Source organism: Stegastes partitus, unplaced genomic scaffold, assembly GCF_000690725.1.
Source record: "Stegastes partitus isolate 25-593 unplaced genomic scaffold, Stegastes_partitus-1.0.2 Scaffold1450, whole genome shotgun sequence".
Taxonomy (NCBI): domain Eukaryota; kingdom Metazoa; phylum Chordata; class Actinopteri; family Pomacentridae; genus Stegastes; species Stegastes partitus.
Window position 1 is genome coordinate 104,742 of NW_007579181.1, and position 14,605 is coordinate 119,346.

At 45.5% G+C, this 14,605-nt stretch overlaps 2 protein-coding genes across 2 annotated transcripts in view; both read right to left on the minus strand.

Annotated features, from left to right (window-relative positions):
- The window catches only part of LOC103370583 (eukaryotic translation initiation factor 4 gamma 1-like), a 41,333-nt gene extending 30,489 nt beyond the window's left edge, over positions 1 to 10,844 (minus strand). The window contains exons 1-5 of the mRNA XM_008299686.1: positions 10,544 to 10,844; positions 6,090 to 6,142; positions 3,373 to 3,494; positions 2,753 to 2,836; positions 1,102 to 1,134 (exon numbers count right to left, since the gene is read on the minus strand). Of these exons, the coding sequence (XP_008297908.1) occupies positions 1,102 to 1,134; positions 2,753 to 2,836; positions 3,373 to 3,447 (192 nt within the window). The 5' untranslated portion in view covers positions 3,448 to 3,494; positions 6,090 to 6,142; positions 10,544 to 10,844. The remainder of the gene's footprint in view (positions 1 to 1,101; positions 1,135 to 2,752; positions 2,837 to 3,372; positions 3,495 to 6,089; positions 6,143 to 10,543) is intronic.
- A 1,762-nt stretch (positions 10,845 to 12,606) lies between these two features.
- Positions 12,607 to 14,605, minus strand: part of psmd2 (proteasome 26S subunit ubiquitin receptor, non-ATPase 2) — an 11,659-nt gene continuing 9,660 nt past the window's right edge. Inside the window, exons 18-21 of the mRNA XM_008299692.1 lie at positions 14,148 to 14,242; positions 13,918 to 14,044; positions 13,684 to 13,802; positions 12,607 to 13,370 (exon numbers count right to left, since the gene is read on the minus strand). Of these exons, the coding sequence (XP_008297914.1) occupies positions 13,188 to 13,370; positions 13,684 to 13,802; positions 13,918 to 14,044; positions 14,148 to 14,242 (524 nt within the window). The 3' untranslated portion in view covers positions 12,607 to 13,187. The remainder of the gene's footprint in view (positions 13,371 to 13,683; positions 13,803 to 13,917; positions 14,045 to 14,147; positions 14,243 to 14,605) is intronic.

The following is a 14,605-nucleotide window of genomic DNA, read 5'->3' on the forward strand; positions in this document are numbered from 1 at the left end:
GGCTCATAGTTTGTCCATGAATCTGTGGCTAGACTCCAACTGGAAACATATTGGTCCTGCCTGCCAGCAGAGATAAAGCAGCTAATGCTGGTTCATTCAGAGCCTCCTCATTGACATTCTGCTGCTGGCCTGGGAGCTAACCGCCGTAGCCAGCAAAATGACACCAAGCCAACAAAGCACAACACTGCCAAATATTAGACACACATATATGCACTCCTCAGGAGGGTGAAATAAAATAAAAAAATAAGAAGGGAAATACTGGAGGAAAGATAAAGTGAGTTACCTGTAGCGACCTGAAGCTTCCCTTCAGCAGCACAAACACAGATCACACACAGTGACATCAAATGGAAGCAAGAGGAGGGTGGGAAGAGAAGGATTGAGAAAGAGAAAGCACCACAATCAGTTAGAGCAAAGCACCCAGAAACCATCCGTCCTGAGCCAAGCAGTGAATTAACAAGCAGCATGCAGAGAACAAGCACCAGTGAATCCCTCTGAACTACGTCGGTCTGCTTTTGAACAAGATGCCGACTTAAACCCACAAACTATCAAGAAGGGAGGACGGGCACTTATCACCCACACCCATACTTTATCTTTATTATAACAAACTAATCACTTTCTAATAACATTTTATAATAAAGGCTGTGTAGGGGTGCTTTAAACTCATTTTTACATTTACAGCTTAATTCACATAAAGTTTGAATACTTAACTAGATTCCAACCACAGTAAATTAAATATTAGATGAAAATGGTTCTAAAACAGTATGACATAATGTTTAATATTTATTACTGATAACTAATATTCTCAGCTCATTTATTATTCTTGGTAAATGTCGCATGTTTTAACATATCATGACGTAAAATAACGCATCAGGTTTGCGAAGACTTTCTAAAAAGTGCAGCAGTTCCTTCATGAAACACAATCGTGTCAGTGACAAAAGCATCTGGTCAAAATAAGTTGCGGTATTTGATTCAGAGAGGATGTTCACACAGATGTATTTTATCATTTAGTGACCTGAAACGTCTCAGCTTTCACCAACAACATACGACTGGACAGAAAACCCACCCTCCCCAACTGGTGTTAGTCGGTTGTGCTGTTAGTACCTGTTGGTGTATAGGTCGGGGCCCTGGGGCAAACTAGAGGAGGAGGAGAGGCAGACAGGACAGAGGTTAAAGACAGAAGCTCATGGCTCCATATTTCACTCTCTACCAACAGGCTCCTTCAGTTCTGCACCTTTGCAACTGCACTTAACGGCCGACACAAAACCGTCCATCAGTCGCGGCTCTTCCGCTGTCAAACGGAAGCGTATCGCGGCGGTCTGAAGCCAAACGCCACAGCGAATCTCTGAATAGATTCTGATGTGTTTGACCCAAGTGGCATTTGCTTAACAATTCATTTACAATAATGAAATAATGTTATTTCAAGAAATGATTAAACATGTATTAAAAACAACTAAATAATCTGATCAATCCAGCAGACTCTTCTGGAGATGATGAATAACTACAAAAAAACATCAACTCCAACTGGATTTATTAATCTGGCCACAACAAATGAAACTGCATTTCTATCAGGCAATTAGTCAGACTTTAAGTCATGCAGAGAAGACCGCTGTGAGCGTGTAACCCAATGAGATGTTACCCCTGTGCCCTGTTCACACCTGGCATTCCAATGCTTCCTGGGTGATCCATAACAAGTGGAAAGCTCCAACTACAAGTGTGAACGCAACCAAGACACACCGAGATCTGGTCCAGTCAGACGTCATTCTGAGGTGTCCTGGGTCACATGTGACCACACTGTTTCAGCAGTGTGTGTGTGTGTGTGTGTGTGTGTGTGTGTGTGTGTGTGTGTGTGTGTGTGTGTGTGTGTGTGTGTGTGTGTGTGTCCTGGACCCCACTGAAGAAACACCAGCTCAGCAGACATCCTCTACACAACTGGAAGAACGTATTCACTCTTGTCCTCACGTCACGTAAATTGTTTTTGTACATCACAGAAAAAACAAAAATGTGTAAAGAGTTTGCCTGAAACACACTGAGGAACTGACCCCATCTGAACCGTTCATCGTCTTCTTCTTTAAATTTCCAACAAACAAGGCCTGATATTTAAAAACAACAATTTATTTGTTTTTTGCAAATGGAAATAACCTCGGCGTCTATTTGCATGTACAGCGGGGAAGCGAAGGCCGATCACAGGACGCATGTGGAGACGCGTCCTGATGCCAGGTCTGGAGTGACATGCTTACAGCTGTCCACTTGTGAAAAGATCACCCAAGACCAATGTTCAGGTGTGAACCAGGACGCTGTGAGCAACCACACTGACGTCGACAGTTAAAAACGGTGCAGAACTGGTGAGAGGTAGGCAAACAGACATGCAGGCATCCTAACAAGTCCACAGATGGATTCAGGATATTGTGTTCTATACTTTTGATTGGGAAGATTTTAAACATCGCGAGCGAGCGGTAGAGTTGCCAAAGTTGCACACAGGAAGGAGCATTTGCAGCAGGAAGCTCTTAACAGTTTATTCAAACTTTGTATCCTGATTGGTTTGTCTGTACTCATCAAAAGTTGAGTTCTAGAAAATAAACAAAGATTTACATTGACTTAATAACATGTGTGGACAAAGATGAAGTCCTGCACCACACAGAACAGCTGATGCTGGTTCCCATATGCGAGGAAATAAGTCATTGTTGTCAGAATGGAGCAGTCATCTGCACACTGCAGGTGTGCAGCGGGGCGGGTGAGAATTGAGCACGCCTACCTGTCGGGGCTGTGGTGTTGGGTTCATTTGTGGAGGCGGGGGGGCAAACACAACAGAAGTGGGCTGCCCAGGGGGGAATGAGGGCTGCAAGAAACAGGGAGGGAGTGGATTTATTGCAGACAAGTGGCCAACAACTGCACAACACGTAAATATTCACAACAGTTTTTCATACGTATGATAATTCAGTCGTAATTCTTTTGCTGCATCTGCTAAAGCACTCTCTGAAGTTGACTTAACTCTACTTTAATGAAGACCACGGGGTTTAAAACAGCACCGTTTTCTGGGCTGGATAATTACACTGGCAACAGACAATGTGATGGCAAGTCGCGGCATCAGCTGTAAATGTGGCTGTAGTTAACTCTGACAATCACCATGGAGCACAAAGACTGTTGTGGGACTTTGTGCAGCATGGGTTTTAGAGTTTTACCAAAGAACAACTTGCAGCTGTTGCAAACATTCTCCAGCAGAGAGGAAACGTTGCCGTGTGATCTGCTTTTCATTATCTGCACAACAAACACTGTAACAACAGCCTTTTTTTTTCCCCTTTGAGAAACAGAAAGTGGGACAGAGCGCCACGCCCGTCAGGAGCCGGCACAGAGCGACGAAGCCAGGTACGTTACCTGTGAAAGGCCGGGGGAGGGGGCAGGGTGGGGGGTGGAGGGGGGTCCTGTTATAGGCTGTGGTGCTTTATTCATTTCATGGAGTTCTGCATGGGGAGGCGGAGGTGGACCTGTGCACAGATCTGACAGAAGAGAGAACAGAAGGGTTAGATTGGTATTTTCTTCTGAAAACTGCTGTTTCATTGAGAAGATATCATCACATTCAGTAAAACAACCGGCAGCAGAAGGGACGGAGCGAAATGTGGCACTTCTTACCCAGTTTCAGACATGTTGAGTTTCATCAAAAACATAAAGCGACGCCTTTCTGTCACTCAGACAAAGGTCACGGCTACATTCATCAGGTCCTCGCGGCTTCATTCAGACATACCCACCGCAGTCACGTAGTAGACGGAGTAGTCTCGCTCTGCCAACCCATTTTGTAGAACATAATGGTCTGGCTGCACCACACTATCATTCTGCTGTGGGGGGAAAGCACTCTGGCTTGTTTGCATTTCGTTAAACCAATCAGTGTCGTTGTGGGCAGAGATAAACGAAGGACGCGGCTTCGGCGTTCCCTCAAAATAGTGACGGTTGGAATTGTTTTGGTGGAACGTTTGCACGCAGGGAGACGAGCGCCGCGATTAAAACGGATAATCCACCGAAAAATAGCAGGGCCGCCTGACTGAGAGACCCAAATCCTCAGTGAAACTTAAACATCCGGTGGGTAGGTTCCTGCCCGGAGGGTACAGAAAACGGGAAGGTGCAGATCAGGGATAGGCACTCTGACCAACACTGCTTATGAATGTGGTACTCTTATTAGTACTTGTACATTATTTTAGAGAGGAAAAAAAGAAACACAAACTAAGACCATAATTAAGATTGCTTTAGTTTCTCATATGCACTGTATATAAATTAATATTCTTTATTAGCATTCGATAAGAAGACTGCTTTGAACCAATCACTGTTAAACAATCACTGAAATGTAAAACATACACACTGATAATTGAGAGCAAAAGAAAGCAATCTGATGAGCAAATCACTTGATAGACATGGATGCTGCGGTGATGGGACCGATCAGAGGACAACGTCACAGGATTTACTGACAAACTAAATATTATGCAATGTGCTTTACTGAACTGTCCAGCACTATATCAGAATGAAAAGCTCCACATGAACAGATATTAAGTAAACGTCAGTACACTGTGGTGATAAAACCTCTTAACTAAAATGAACAAGCCTTTCTTTGACAGTGTTGTAGCTGTGACATTAATACCTTCTTCTACGACAAACAGAAACATCCAGCTAGAGAAAGACTGAAAATAAATGTAGACAGCCCCCAAATCATTAAATCCCTGCCGTTCTGTGTGCTTACTCTTAATTAATAACTCGTGTTCATGAAATTTAGCCAACTCCATGTGCGGGCTGCTAGCAAACGTAGCATAGCTAGTTAGCGAGGGATGAACCACCAGACATTCATAGCTGGACTACTTTATTAATAAGGATTATTATCGTTGAATTAATACATCCATCCATTATCTATACACCTTAATCCTCTGTAGGCTCGTAGGGGGGCTGGAGTCTATCCCAGCTGACTCAGGGTGAAGGCAGGTTCACCTGGACAGGTAACCAGTCTATCACAGGGCTACACTTAGAGACAGACAACCAAGCACACTCACATTCACACCTACGGACAATTTACAATCACCAATTAACCTCAGCATGTTTCTGGACTGTGGGAGGAAGCCGGAGAACCCGGAGAGAACCCACGCTGCACGAGGAGAACATGGACGCGGGGGGATGCGAACCGGCGACCTTCTAGCTGCGAGGCGCCGGTGCTCACCACCAAGCCACCGTGCAGCCCAGTAAGTGAATATGTACCAATAGAAATAGGAGTGATGACATCTGACAGTGATTAGAGCAGGTTGTTCAAGTTAGTCTGACTCTAAAGACGATGTTCGGTTCCTCCAGATAGCATTAGCCACAGTGAACCTCTTAGCAATAGCCGTAACCTAGCACCGTCAGCAAAGTCAATTTCAGGTGCACCACTTGTTAACGCCTGCAAGCGAGCACGGCTAATTCACCGGAGCTGCTCCGCTCTGCAAACGCTCCCTCTGTCTTGCTGTGTAAACAACAGATGCTGTTACTTGTAACGTCGGACAGAGCTGTTGGCGGGACACGGCTCGAGACCACAGAGTGACTGTAGAGACAGAGACGGCTGCTTCAGAGCCACAGCAGAGCATTAAACATCTTCTGCAATCACCGCTCAATAAAAATTGTTGGGGTGCCGACTACAGCCAATGGGAGGCTTGTATCCACGACCTACATCCAGTTAGTCAGACAGAGATGGTGCAGAGTGGAGCGTTCAGATGTTACCTGTCAGCCTTACCTGGGATTAGGCCACAGCTTCAACAGTCTTACCTTCTAGACGATCCTGTCATCTACTATACATAACAATGCTCTGCAGCTCTACATGGTAATCTGGTGTGTGCCAACCCATTAATGCATGCTGTTCAGACTCGTGCTCTATTAGGACTGATATGTAAATGTTACTGGGTTTGACCAGTTTGGGACCGCTGCCATGAGAAAAGTGACCCAAATGTTCGATCTGACATGAAGCCAGAAAAAAGGGTAGAGGTTAACTTAGGGGAAATAAAACAAAAAATCTCCCCCCATGCCTGTGTGGAGAGAAGACACCATGTTTTAAAACTTCCGGGTGATAATCAAAGCTTCACACTTACATTTATGAATCTTCTTAGGTCCTTAGTGTGGTTACACCGAGGAAGGTTTTTTCCTGAAAGGCAGACAGAAAGAGAAACCTCGTTAGCATGAGCATGTATTGGCTTGTAGCACGTTTCAAATAGTTCACGGGATCTAAGATAACCTGTTTTATACCAATTGAATTACCATGTGGCATACCAACCAGGGAGATAAAAGGCCTGGAACAACACTGACAAGAGCACAGCATGTAATAAGTTCACAATCTGAACGTTAACACCTTCTGTAAAATCATCCTCATACCTAATGTTAGGTGTGGTGAAAGGCAACAGGTTGGGTTTTGTGCAGCCCAAAAATAATTAGCTAAATACAAAGTTAGAAAAGCAAATAGCCCATTTTCTCAAAAGAAAAAGAGAGACTCAGCCAACGATCAAAACAGTACGTAAATATAAATATATATGTACTGTTCAGTCATTCATAGACCACATGCCGCCACCTTCTCACTCAGTAATTCTGTACATATACGTCTGCAACGAACAGATTTGTTTACTGCCCACAAAGATAAAAAACATGCAGCGTCACAACATCGTAGTGCATATTTAGAAAGCAGGAAATGAGCAAAGGAAAATAGAAAACAGGAAAGATGTTCATGATATGTTCCTTTTATCAAAAGTGATCAAAGGGGACGCTGGTCTCTTTAAAAAAAGGCTAAATATAGAAAGAAATGCATTTTTGTGAGGCTGAAAATGGACTAATGCACACGTCAACAATAGTTTTGTTTGTAGGAGTTTCACAATTTAAAAAAAACCAACATATGGGGCATGCCTAGCAAATAAAGGCCACCTAATGAGGCGCTGATCTAATAAATTACATCATCTAACCAAACTACTTTCAAACTCAGTGTGTACAACAAATCTCTGCCATTTTGCATCCACTGGCAAACATCCATTGACAATTTTTGCAACGCCTCCGTCTCTGCAAAATTCATTCTGCTGCCTCGACACATGACACATAATTAGGCCGCATACTGCAGGTCACGACTTAAACCGGGTAACAAGTTTGTTCTATCAAATGCTATCATGCTGCTGACTCGAGGGTCATTTCCTGGTTCCAGTGTAATCATCCTCCTTAAGTTATGCAGTCCTCACAATAGTGACACGTTTGGTATTTATAGACGAAGCCTGCATTATTCCTGACACACACATACACCCCCTGTGTTTGATACGCACTCTCAGTCACACAGAGACAAGCAGCAGTGTAAAAAGCCTGAGTCATGATGATTCAGGGTGTTCTTTTTTTTTTTTTTTTAAAGAGGAAATCACGCTGCAGAAATGGTTGTAATCACCACTGTTTCCATGACTATACCGACACACAAACAAAAGAAGACAAACACACAATGGAGCTGAGCAGAGCGAAGGTTTCCACGCAGCCAGATGAAATCCCTGGCTTAGAAAAGCACCGACCGACACTGACGGCAGGCCCCATCCACAGTGCACTGGAGCCACGGAGCTTAAAGACGGGCAGTAATGTAAGTTGGGGTAAGAAAAGATGGTGGAGGGGTGACGGTGACAGTCCAAAGGCTCATCCACAGACAGAAAGATTGTCAGGCTAAGAGTGGAAGACGAAACGCTGAGTAAACAATCTCAGGGCTAAAAGAGGGTCTCAGATTAACAACCTGCACTGCCTCTCAGGCTTTACTCCGGTCTCTGGGGAGCACACTAATAAAAAACGTAAGGTGTTCGAGGGGAAGCGCTAACAAGAAGCAGTGAGACATGGCTGGCTTCTTCAACAACTACTCTGACAGCGACACACACCTCAGCAGCACACAGATTAGTCTGCACAATGTAGACAGAGAAGAAAGAACACGGAGGAAAGTCTGCAGAGCAAGCAGCGAGCAACCCAGAGGTCCTCGTTTCTGCAGGAATCTGTGTTTTAGGGGAGCTGAGGCGAGGCATCCACACCCCACCCTGCCCCCTAATCACACACAGTCCAGTCATCTGAGCCGGTCTGACGTGCAGCACTGTGGACATCCAGCCACGAGCACCACCAGCAGTAAAACATGCTCCTTCAACTGTTGCATAAGCCGCTGCATGAACTCCCATGACCTGCTCAGGGAAAGACAGTGAGAAAGAACTCTGCAGCTTCACAAGTTGGCCGTCATGTCACTTGTAGAGGGCGTCCACTGTTAGCCGATCACTGCTCACACATTAGGTCGTCTCACTGTACCCAGTGCAACTTGTAAAATAAGGGTTCACTGAAAATCTGAATAAAATACTATCTGCATTGAAAATTAACTTACTTCCTGGTTAAACCAAAGAAATAAATATATGGGTCATGATGTTTATGAGTTCATGACCTTCTGCAGAGTTCACTAGACTTTGCAAATGCCTCAGCGCTCATTCTGCACGTTTACCTGTGAGTCATAAGCAGAAAACACCTGCACGCTGAGCCTATTGCCCCTTATGCATGCCTCCAGTAACTCCTCTTTTGTGTATAATTCACTGAGCTGCAATCTGTGCTGTTAGTCTGTACCTCCCACAGAGCCACTGTGCTAGCTGCGGCGCTAACACACAAGAAATTCCAGCGGCGGCAGGCTTCACTTGATTCAGCTGGATGACTTTAACTGTGGAAAACCATAGCTTTAATTTAGTCTGCAAGCCAGAGAATGGGCAGCTGCTAGCCTGTTATGGAAAACGGTACCGTTTCGGGTGCAAAATTTTGGCAGAATGAACACATCTAAAGCTAATTAGGCCTACATTGAAGTTCACTGACCTAAAGACATGAAGACAAGCAGCTCCCAAAACCTGCAGTTAGTATAATGCTGCTTCTAAAGATGTACTCCATCAATTTAAAACTGCACAGAGTTGGGACACACACTGGAGATATATATTTAAAATAAAATCACATGCACTGTCATCGACGTGGCTCATTCCCTGATAGAACCAAGTAAGTGGGATTTTTTAAATCTTTATCACAACTTGACCTTCTCCAGCAGGTAGGCGGATCACTCTGAGGCTGGTTTTTTAGGAATTTTAAAAGCAGTAACACATTGACAGCAGAAAGGGAGGAGAATGAATGAATGATGCTGTGGAGATGGCAGGGTTATACCCACAGTCCAACATCTGGTAAGTCAGACGAACAGCTCCGTGTCGTGCTGACATCGTACAATCCCTGCCTCACGCCACAGCTCCAAAAGCCCACACTCCCAGTTTTTAACAAACTTTCTGCTTCCCTCAAGCTTCAAGCACAAAGCAATATAACCCAACCCAGATGACATCATGAAGATTATGGTCTCACATTTTAGACAGCTCCCCTCAAAACCACACAAAACACTGCGCCGCTGTTTTTGGACGTTGACTAGTTCTCCCCCTGCAAAACAACACTGAATAAAACAGCATAGATTTAACAAAACACGAACAATCACTTCTCAGCTGCAGGCATTGGCCAACATCTTAACCAGATGTGGTCATCTATGATCCACGTGAACATTCATGGTCCGTGACTTCACAGCCATTCTACACGGAGCATCACAGTGAGAGTCGAGCCCCAGTGTCACAGCATCACACCACCACATCCACCACCATGGACCGTTCTGTCAAAAGCCACACATACCCAGACTCCAGGCCTTCAAGTTTCACAACAGGAAACCCAGTAGTGTCCTCACGCCAGGCAAACTGTGTCAGCCCGGCTCTGACACATCATGCGTTTGTCCTGCGACTGCACTTCTACCACTGGGTTCATTCATTTCTTCAGGCTAAAGCGTGTCTGAGATCATTCAATAAGGCTGAATGCTTGTAGATGGACAAACACGTGAGGTAAACGTCTGTCTGTGGTGGCTGTAGGGCATCTATACACGGTGCACAGGAGGCAGCAACCATTTTGGACCCACATTCTCAGCTAAGGTCACATGTCTGCAGTCCTCAACATCAGCCTCACGCCTGCTGCAGCGAGCAGGGAGTTCAACAAACACGAGCACAGCCTCCATACAAACAGTCTGACACCAAGGCCACGGTCCAAAGACACATCCAGAGGAGCAGCACCGGTGTTTGGTGCGTCCAAACTGTGGGACACTTTTGCTCTGACACAGGGGCGTGTCTGTCTGCCTCCAGCAGCACGGACCGACCGACAAACACAACTACTAGCATGTGATAACAGCAAACGCACACGTATCAAACACCCGGTGGTCCCGAAACACCTGCGAATGCGCGTGCGGAGACGTGCCGCTGCATGTTGTGCTGTTAGCCGTGCTGCTAACTTTGCTAGGCCCAACCTGGATCTACCACGTGGTTTCTCCTGCTATTGGCGCGATGTGCATCCCGGCTGCCGGCTTCATGCCAGCCACACCTCAGCCGACATCAGCCGTGACAACCGCCTATTTCCCGTAAAAGCAAACCGCACACCGAGCAAACGATCACCGGAGGAGTCGCTGGTGAAGATGGATGTGACGACGGTCGGGTCAAAGAAGAACAATACGAACCATGAGATAAGATAAGCTACGAAGGTGGCTCCTGGTCATTAGCTCCTACGTTTGCATCCAGTAGCTCCTTATGCTGCTCACATTCAGCAGCTAACTACGCCGGAAAGCCTCGGCGATGTGGGTATAAACACAGCAGCAGTGGTGCCAGTAATGTCGTGACAATGATGAGTACTGTAACCAGCTAGAATGAGTCAGACACCTCCGATTCATTTCACAGCCCGGTTTGACAGCAACATCACCTTTGCGACAGCCTACGTTTACACTGATGCATCACTGGAGATGCTGGAGGGAGAGCCTATATTTACCGAGTCTCTCACAGCTTTAACTTCCATCACAGAGAGCTGTCATTCAGCAAATTAAGGTTTTTTACAAGCACTACTGTAAAATTAGCCTCAAACTTCTCAGCATCCAGTCTCTCATACATCCTCTACGCACTTTTCAGCTGCCACTTAACATCCATCAGCACACACTGACACATATTTGGCGCTACCTGGTTCATTTGAGCAGCATCATTTGACCCAACTGTACACAAGCAGATCTTTTAACAACTTACACACTCCTAACCGCCCACCGTAGAGGGTTTCTAATCGCTGGTTCCGATCGCCATCACATGTTTTCAGCTAGCAAGTTGTCAGTATACACCACTTTGGTCAACAGACATCTCTCCATACAGAGCCAGGCTTTTGAGTATATGTAAACAAGCTCCACAGCTTTGAGCCTGGAGCCCGGCACCACAGCAAAACACGCCTTCCGCACATCCAGAGCGGTTCCTCTGCTAGCTTACCCTATAGCCCGCTGTGTAGCTAGCCAGCCAACGACTGGAGAGCTAGCAGCATAATTTACGCTAACCGGCGAAAACAACAACAGCGTGACGCGACAGTCCATCTGTGGCTTTTCACGTGTGATATATTACACACAACATAGCATCTTCCCCCGCGTCACGCGAGTAAGGACTCGTGTGGGCTCTCTATCGTGATGTTAGCTTGCTAGCCGGAGCGGCTAAACTGAAGAAAGAACACCCACGTCGTCTTAGCATGGAATGCTAGCGAGCAGCTAGCTAGCTAATCCCTGAAAACACAGCAGGAACAGCAGTCAGCAGAAAGCACTCAACAAAGTCACCGCAGACAGCCGAAGCCCCGCACTGAAATGCGGAACATAGCTGTGAGTGTCCCCCCAGAGTCTCCGCGTAACTGCGACGTGACAGTTGTGTGAAATTTTGGTGATTTTAATAAAGAATTTAGCTGAGGACCGTGTCGTTACCTTTCTCTCCTTGAGTCCGCAGAGCCGGACGGACGGAAAATCTTCCCGGAAGCCGGTAGCGAGTAATTCCGGCAAAATCCCATCACGTGAAACTTTCCCGGTAATCATGTTGTGTGTTTTCAGATGCTCACAGCCTGCCTGGATCATCTGCACTGTGTCTCAGTGCGTTTGTTATTAAACTCAAATATTTTAAATAGGTTTAAAAAACACATTAGAATGACTGTTGTTCAGTTACATGATAAATATATGACAGGATTGCTAATTGCGAGACGAGAGCATTTTTCAGTCCGAATCAGCTTTACTGGCAAAGTGTACAAGGAACCCGGAGTTTTCTTTGCTCTCCAAGTACTTACACAAAAACAACACAGCACCACTATGTGCAGCTGTAGAGATGCATAAAGGAGCATGTTTAAAGTGAAGCCAAGTTTTGTGCAAAGTGTGATGATAGAAATAGTTATTACCAATGAATACAGGGTTATGGACGATTTATGTGCATGAGGCAGGTGGACAATAGTGCAATGGAGGACAGTGCTTCCATAAAAAGCTCCTGGAGGCGCCTACAGGACACAATTATTGCACGACTTAAGCAGCCAGTGGAGGTAGTCAGCATTTAAAATGTCATCAGGACAATGTCAGAAACAAAATCCTTTTTCAGATAAACCTCGTTTAAACATCTGGCGTGAGGTGACCAAAAGGAAGCAAAAAAAAAGTTAAAGGAAATCTGCAATTTAGGTTAAACGTCCTGTTCATAGGTTGACTAGTTGGTGTCTAACCAATGAATTAAAAATTAAAACACACAGCCGTCATGTTTCCAACACTTGGATCTTAACTTTTATTTTTGATTCAAACTTGTACAGTACTGTAACAAAAACCAAACAAAAAGAAAAAAAAAGGAAAACGGGATGCAGAATACATACTTTTATATGATCTAATTACAAAAGATGACAGCGGATGTAAGTAGTAGGAGGGGGGAGAAACATGTGAAGCACTGATGTGGACTGAGCAGTAGTTATTCATTTAATGATGGCTGAAACACATACAGGAAGGTGGTGGACAGGTCCCACTTTTGAACTGGCCCCGGGTCAGTCGAACAGCTGGTTCAGTACATGTGGGAGAGCCGGATCAAAATTAGAGCAGAGAGGAAACCATCTATGTGGAGAGGATGAGGTCCCAGCTTACCCTCCCTGTGTCATACCAGTCCAATTAACCAGACCCGAGCCATCCATTTTTAATGACTGTTGGAGCTCGGCCACAGACGACATAGGAAGAAAAATAGGCCTGCCTCGCTCTTCTCAGCCATGCAATGAACAACTAATTATAACAACTGCCGAGAGCCGTGGAGGGCGTCCCTTAAAAAACACAAGGAAAGGCCAGTGAGAGCAGTCTAGGTTTCATAGTTGGGGTTCTTGCGGAGGATAACGAAGCCCTCCAGGATGGGAGTGACGGGGAGGTACTCCTCTGTGGCCAGCTCTGCCCTCTCTCCGTGAGCCAGCAACACCGGCGTGGTGTGAGTCTGGAAACCTGTGATGGCTTTTGGCTTACCTGCCTGGCCAACAACATCCACAGCCTGTGGACAGATCACACAAACAAACACGCATTAAACAACAACTCATCCACTGAACGTGTTGGTTTTTGCTGATGAATTCTATACATTCTTCTTCATGTATTACACATGTTTTCTAAACAGCACAGTTATTTGTTACTGAAATAAAATTCTCCTCATCACACATCGACTTTATGAATAAAAAATGGGTCCAAGCATGTGAGTACAGATTTATACAGTTTAAAGATGATTTTTTGGTGTTTGTTAAGTAAGAAAAAAAACACACAAAGTCACCAAATTTTGTCGTCTTTAAAATTTTCGCGCTAAAAGTCTTTACCTGTCCGACTCTAACAGACACCGGCAGTGGCCGAAGCTCCTCGTCGAATGTGACCAGCATACGTGGCTGCATGGCTGCTACCAGGCCGTAGAGGATGTAGTGAGATTTACCCAGGATTACTGCAATGCACACAATGGAAGGCAGGGGGGGACAACAACGCACTCGTTAATGCAACTTCCAAATTCCAGACTGGTAATGGGTTTGTGTAAGGGAGCATGAGCAAAATGCACTCACTGTTCTTGACGTCGAGGAAGGAAACGAGCACGGTGAGGAGTCCAGCCACGGCGACCTGACTCATCAGCTGCCTGTCGCTATGGTACGGACAGAGTGTGAGTGTGCCTTTGCCCAGGTGAGTCAGCCCCTGCAGAGGCACAAATAGCAAAAAGTCAACAATCTCTCACACACACGCTTTTCCAAAAGTTCACTCGCGTCTGGTACAGGGTGCCTTTTGTTTAGCCACCCACCTGAGCCAGTCGGACCATGAAGAGATTGTTGGGATCTTTGGCGTGATACTGTGCCAGCTGCCGCAGCATGGCCGCCAGACGGGCGTTATTTGTGCCTGAGGAAATGGAAAAAATGAAGAGCCTGTTAAATGTGTCAAGGAAGTTGACACTGGAGGCAGCAGCAGAGGAGGCGGCATTGTGCTTCAGTGAAAATGACAAAAAAAAAGCAACGAGCACCTTCAAGCCGTCAGCGGTTGTTCTAGTGAGAAGATTCTGAGGAAACAGTCCACATACAGGACAGGGATGCTATTTCCAATCTGATTGAGGCATTAGTCGCGTAAAGAGTTTGACATAAAGGACGGTTCTTCCTTCAGCAAACCAAACTGAATGTAAAACCACCAAACTTCATGCCGTCCACCTGATTTATGGTTGAGAACACGAAGCTCTGTGACAGCCTTTGTTCATGTAGTTTAACAAAA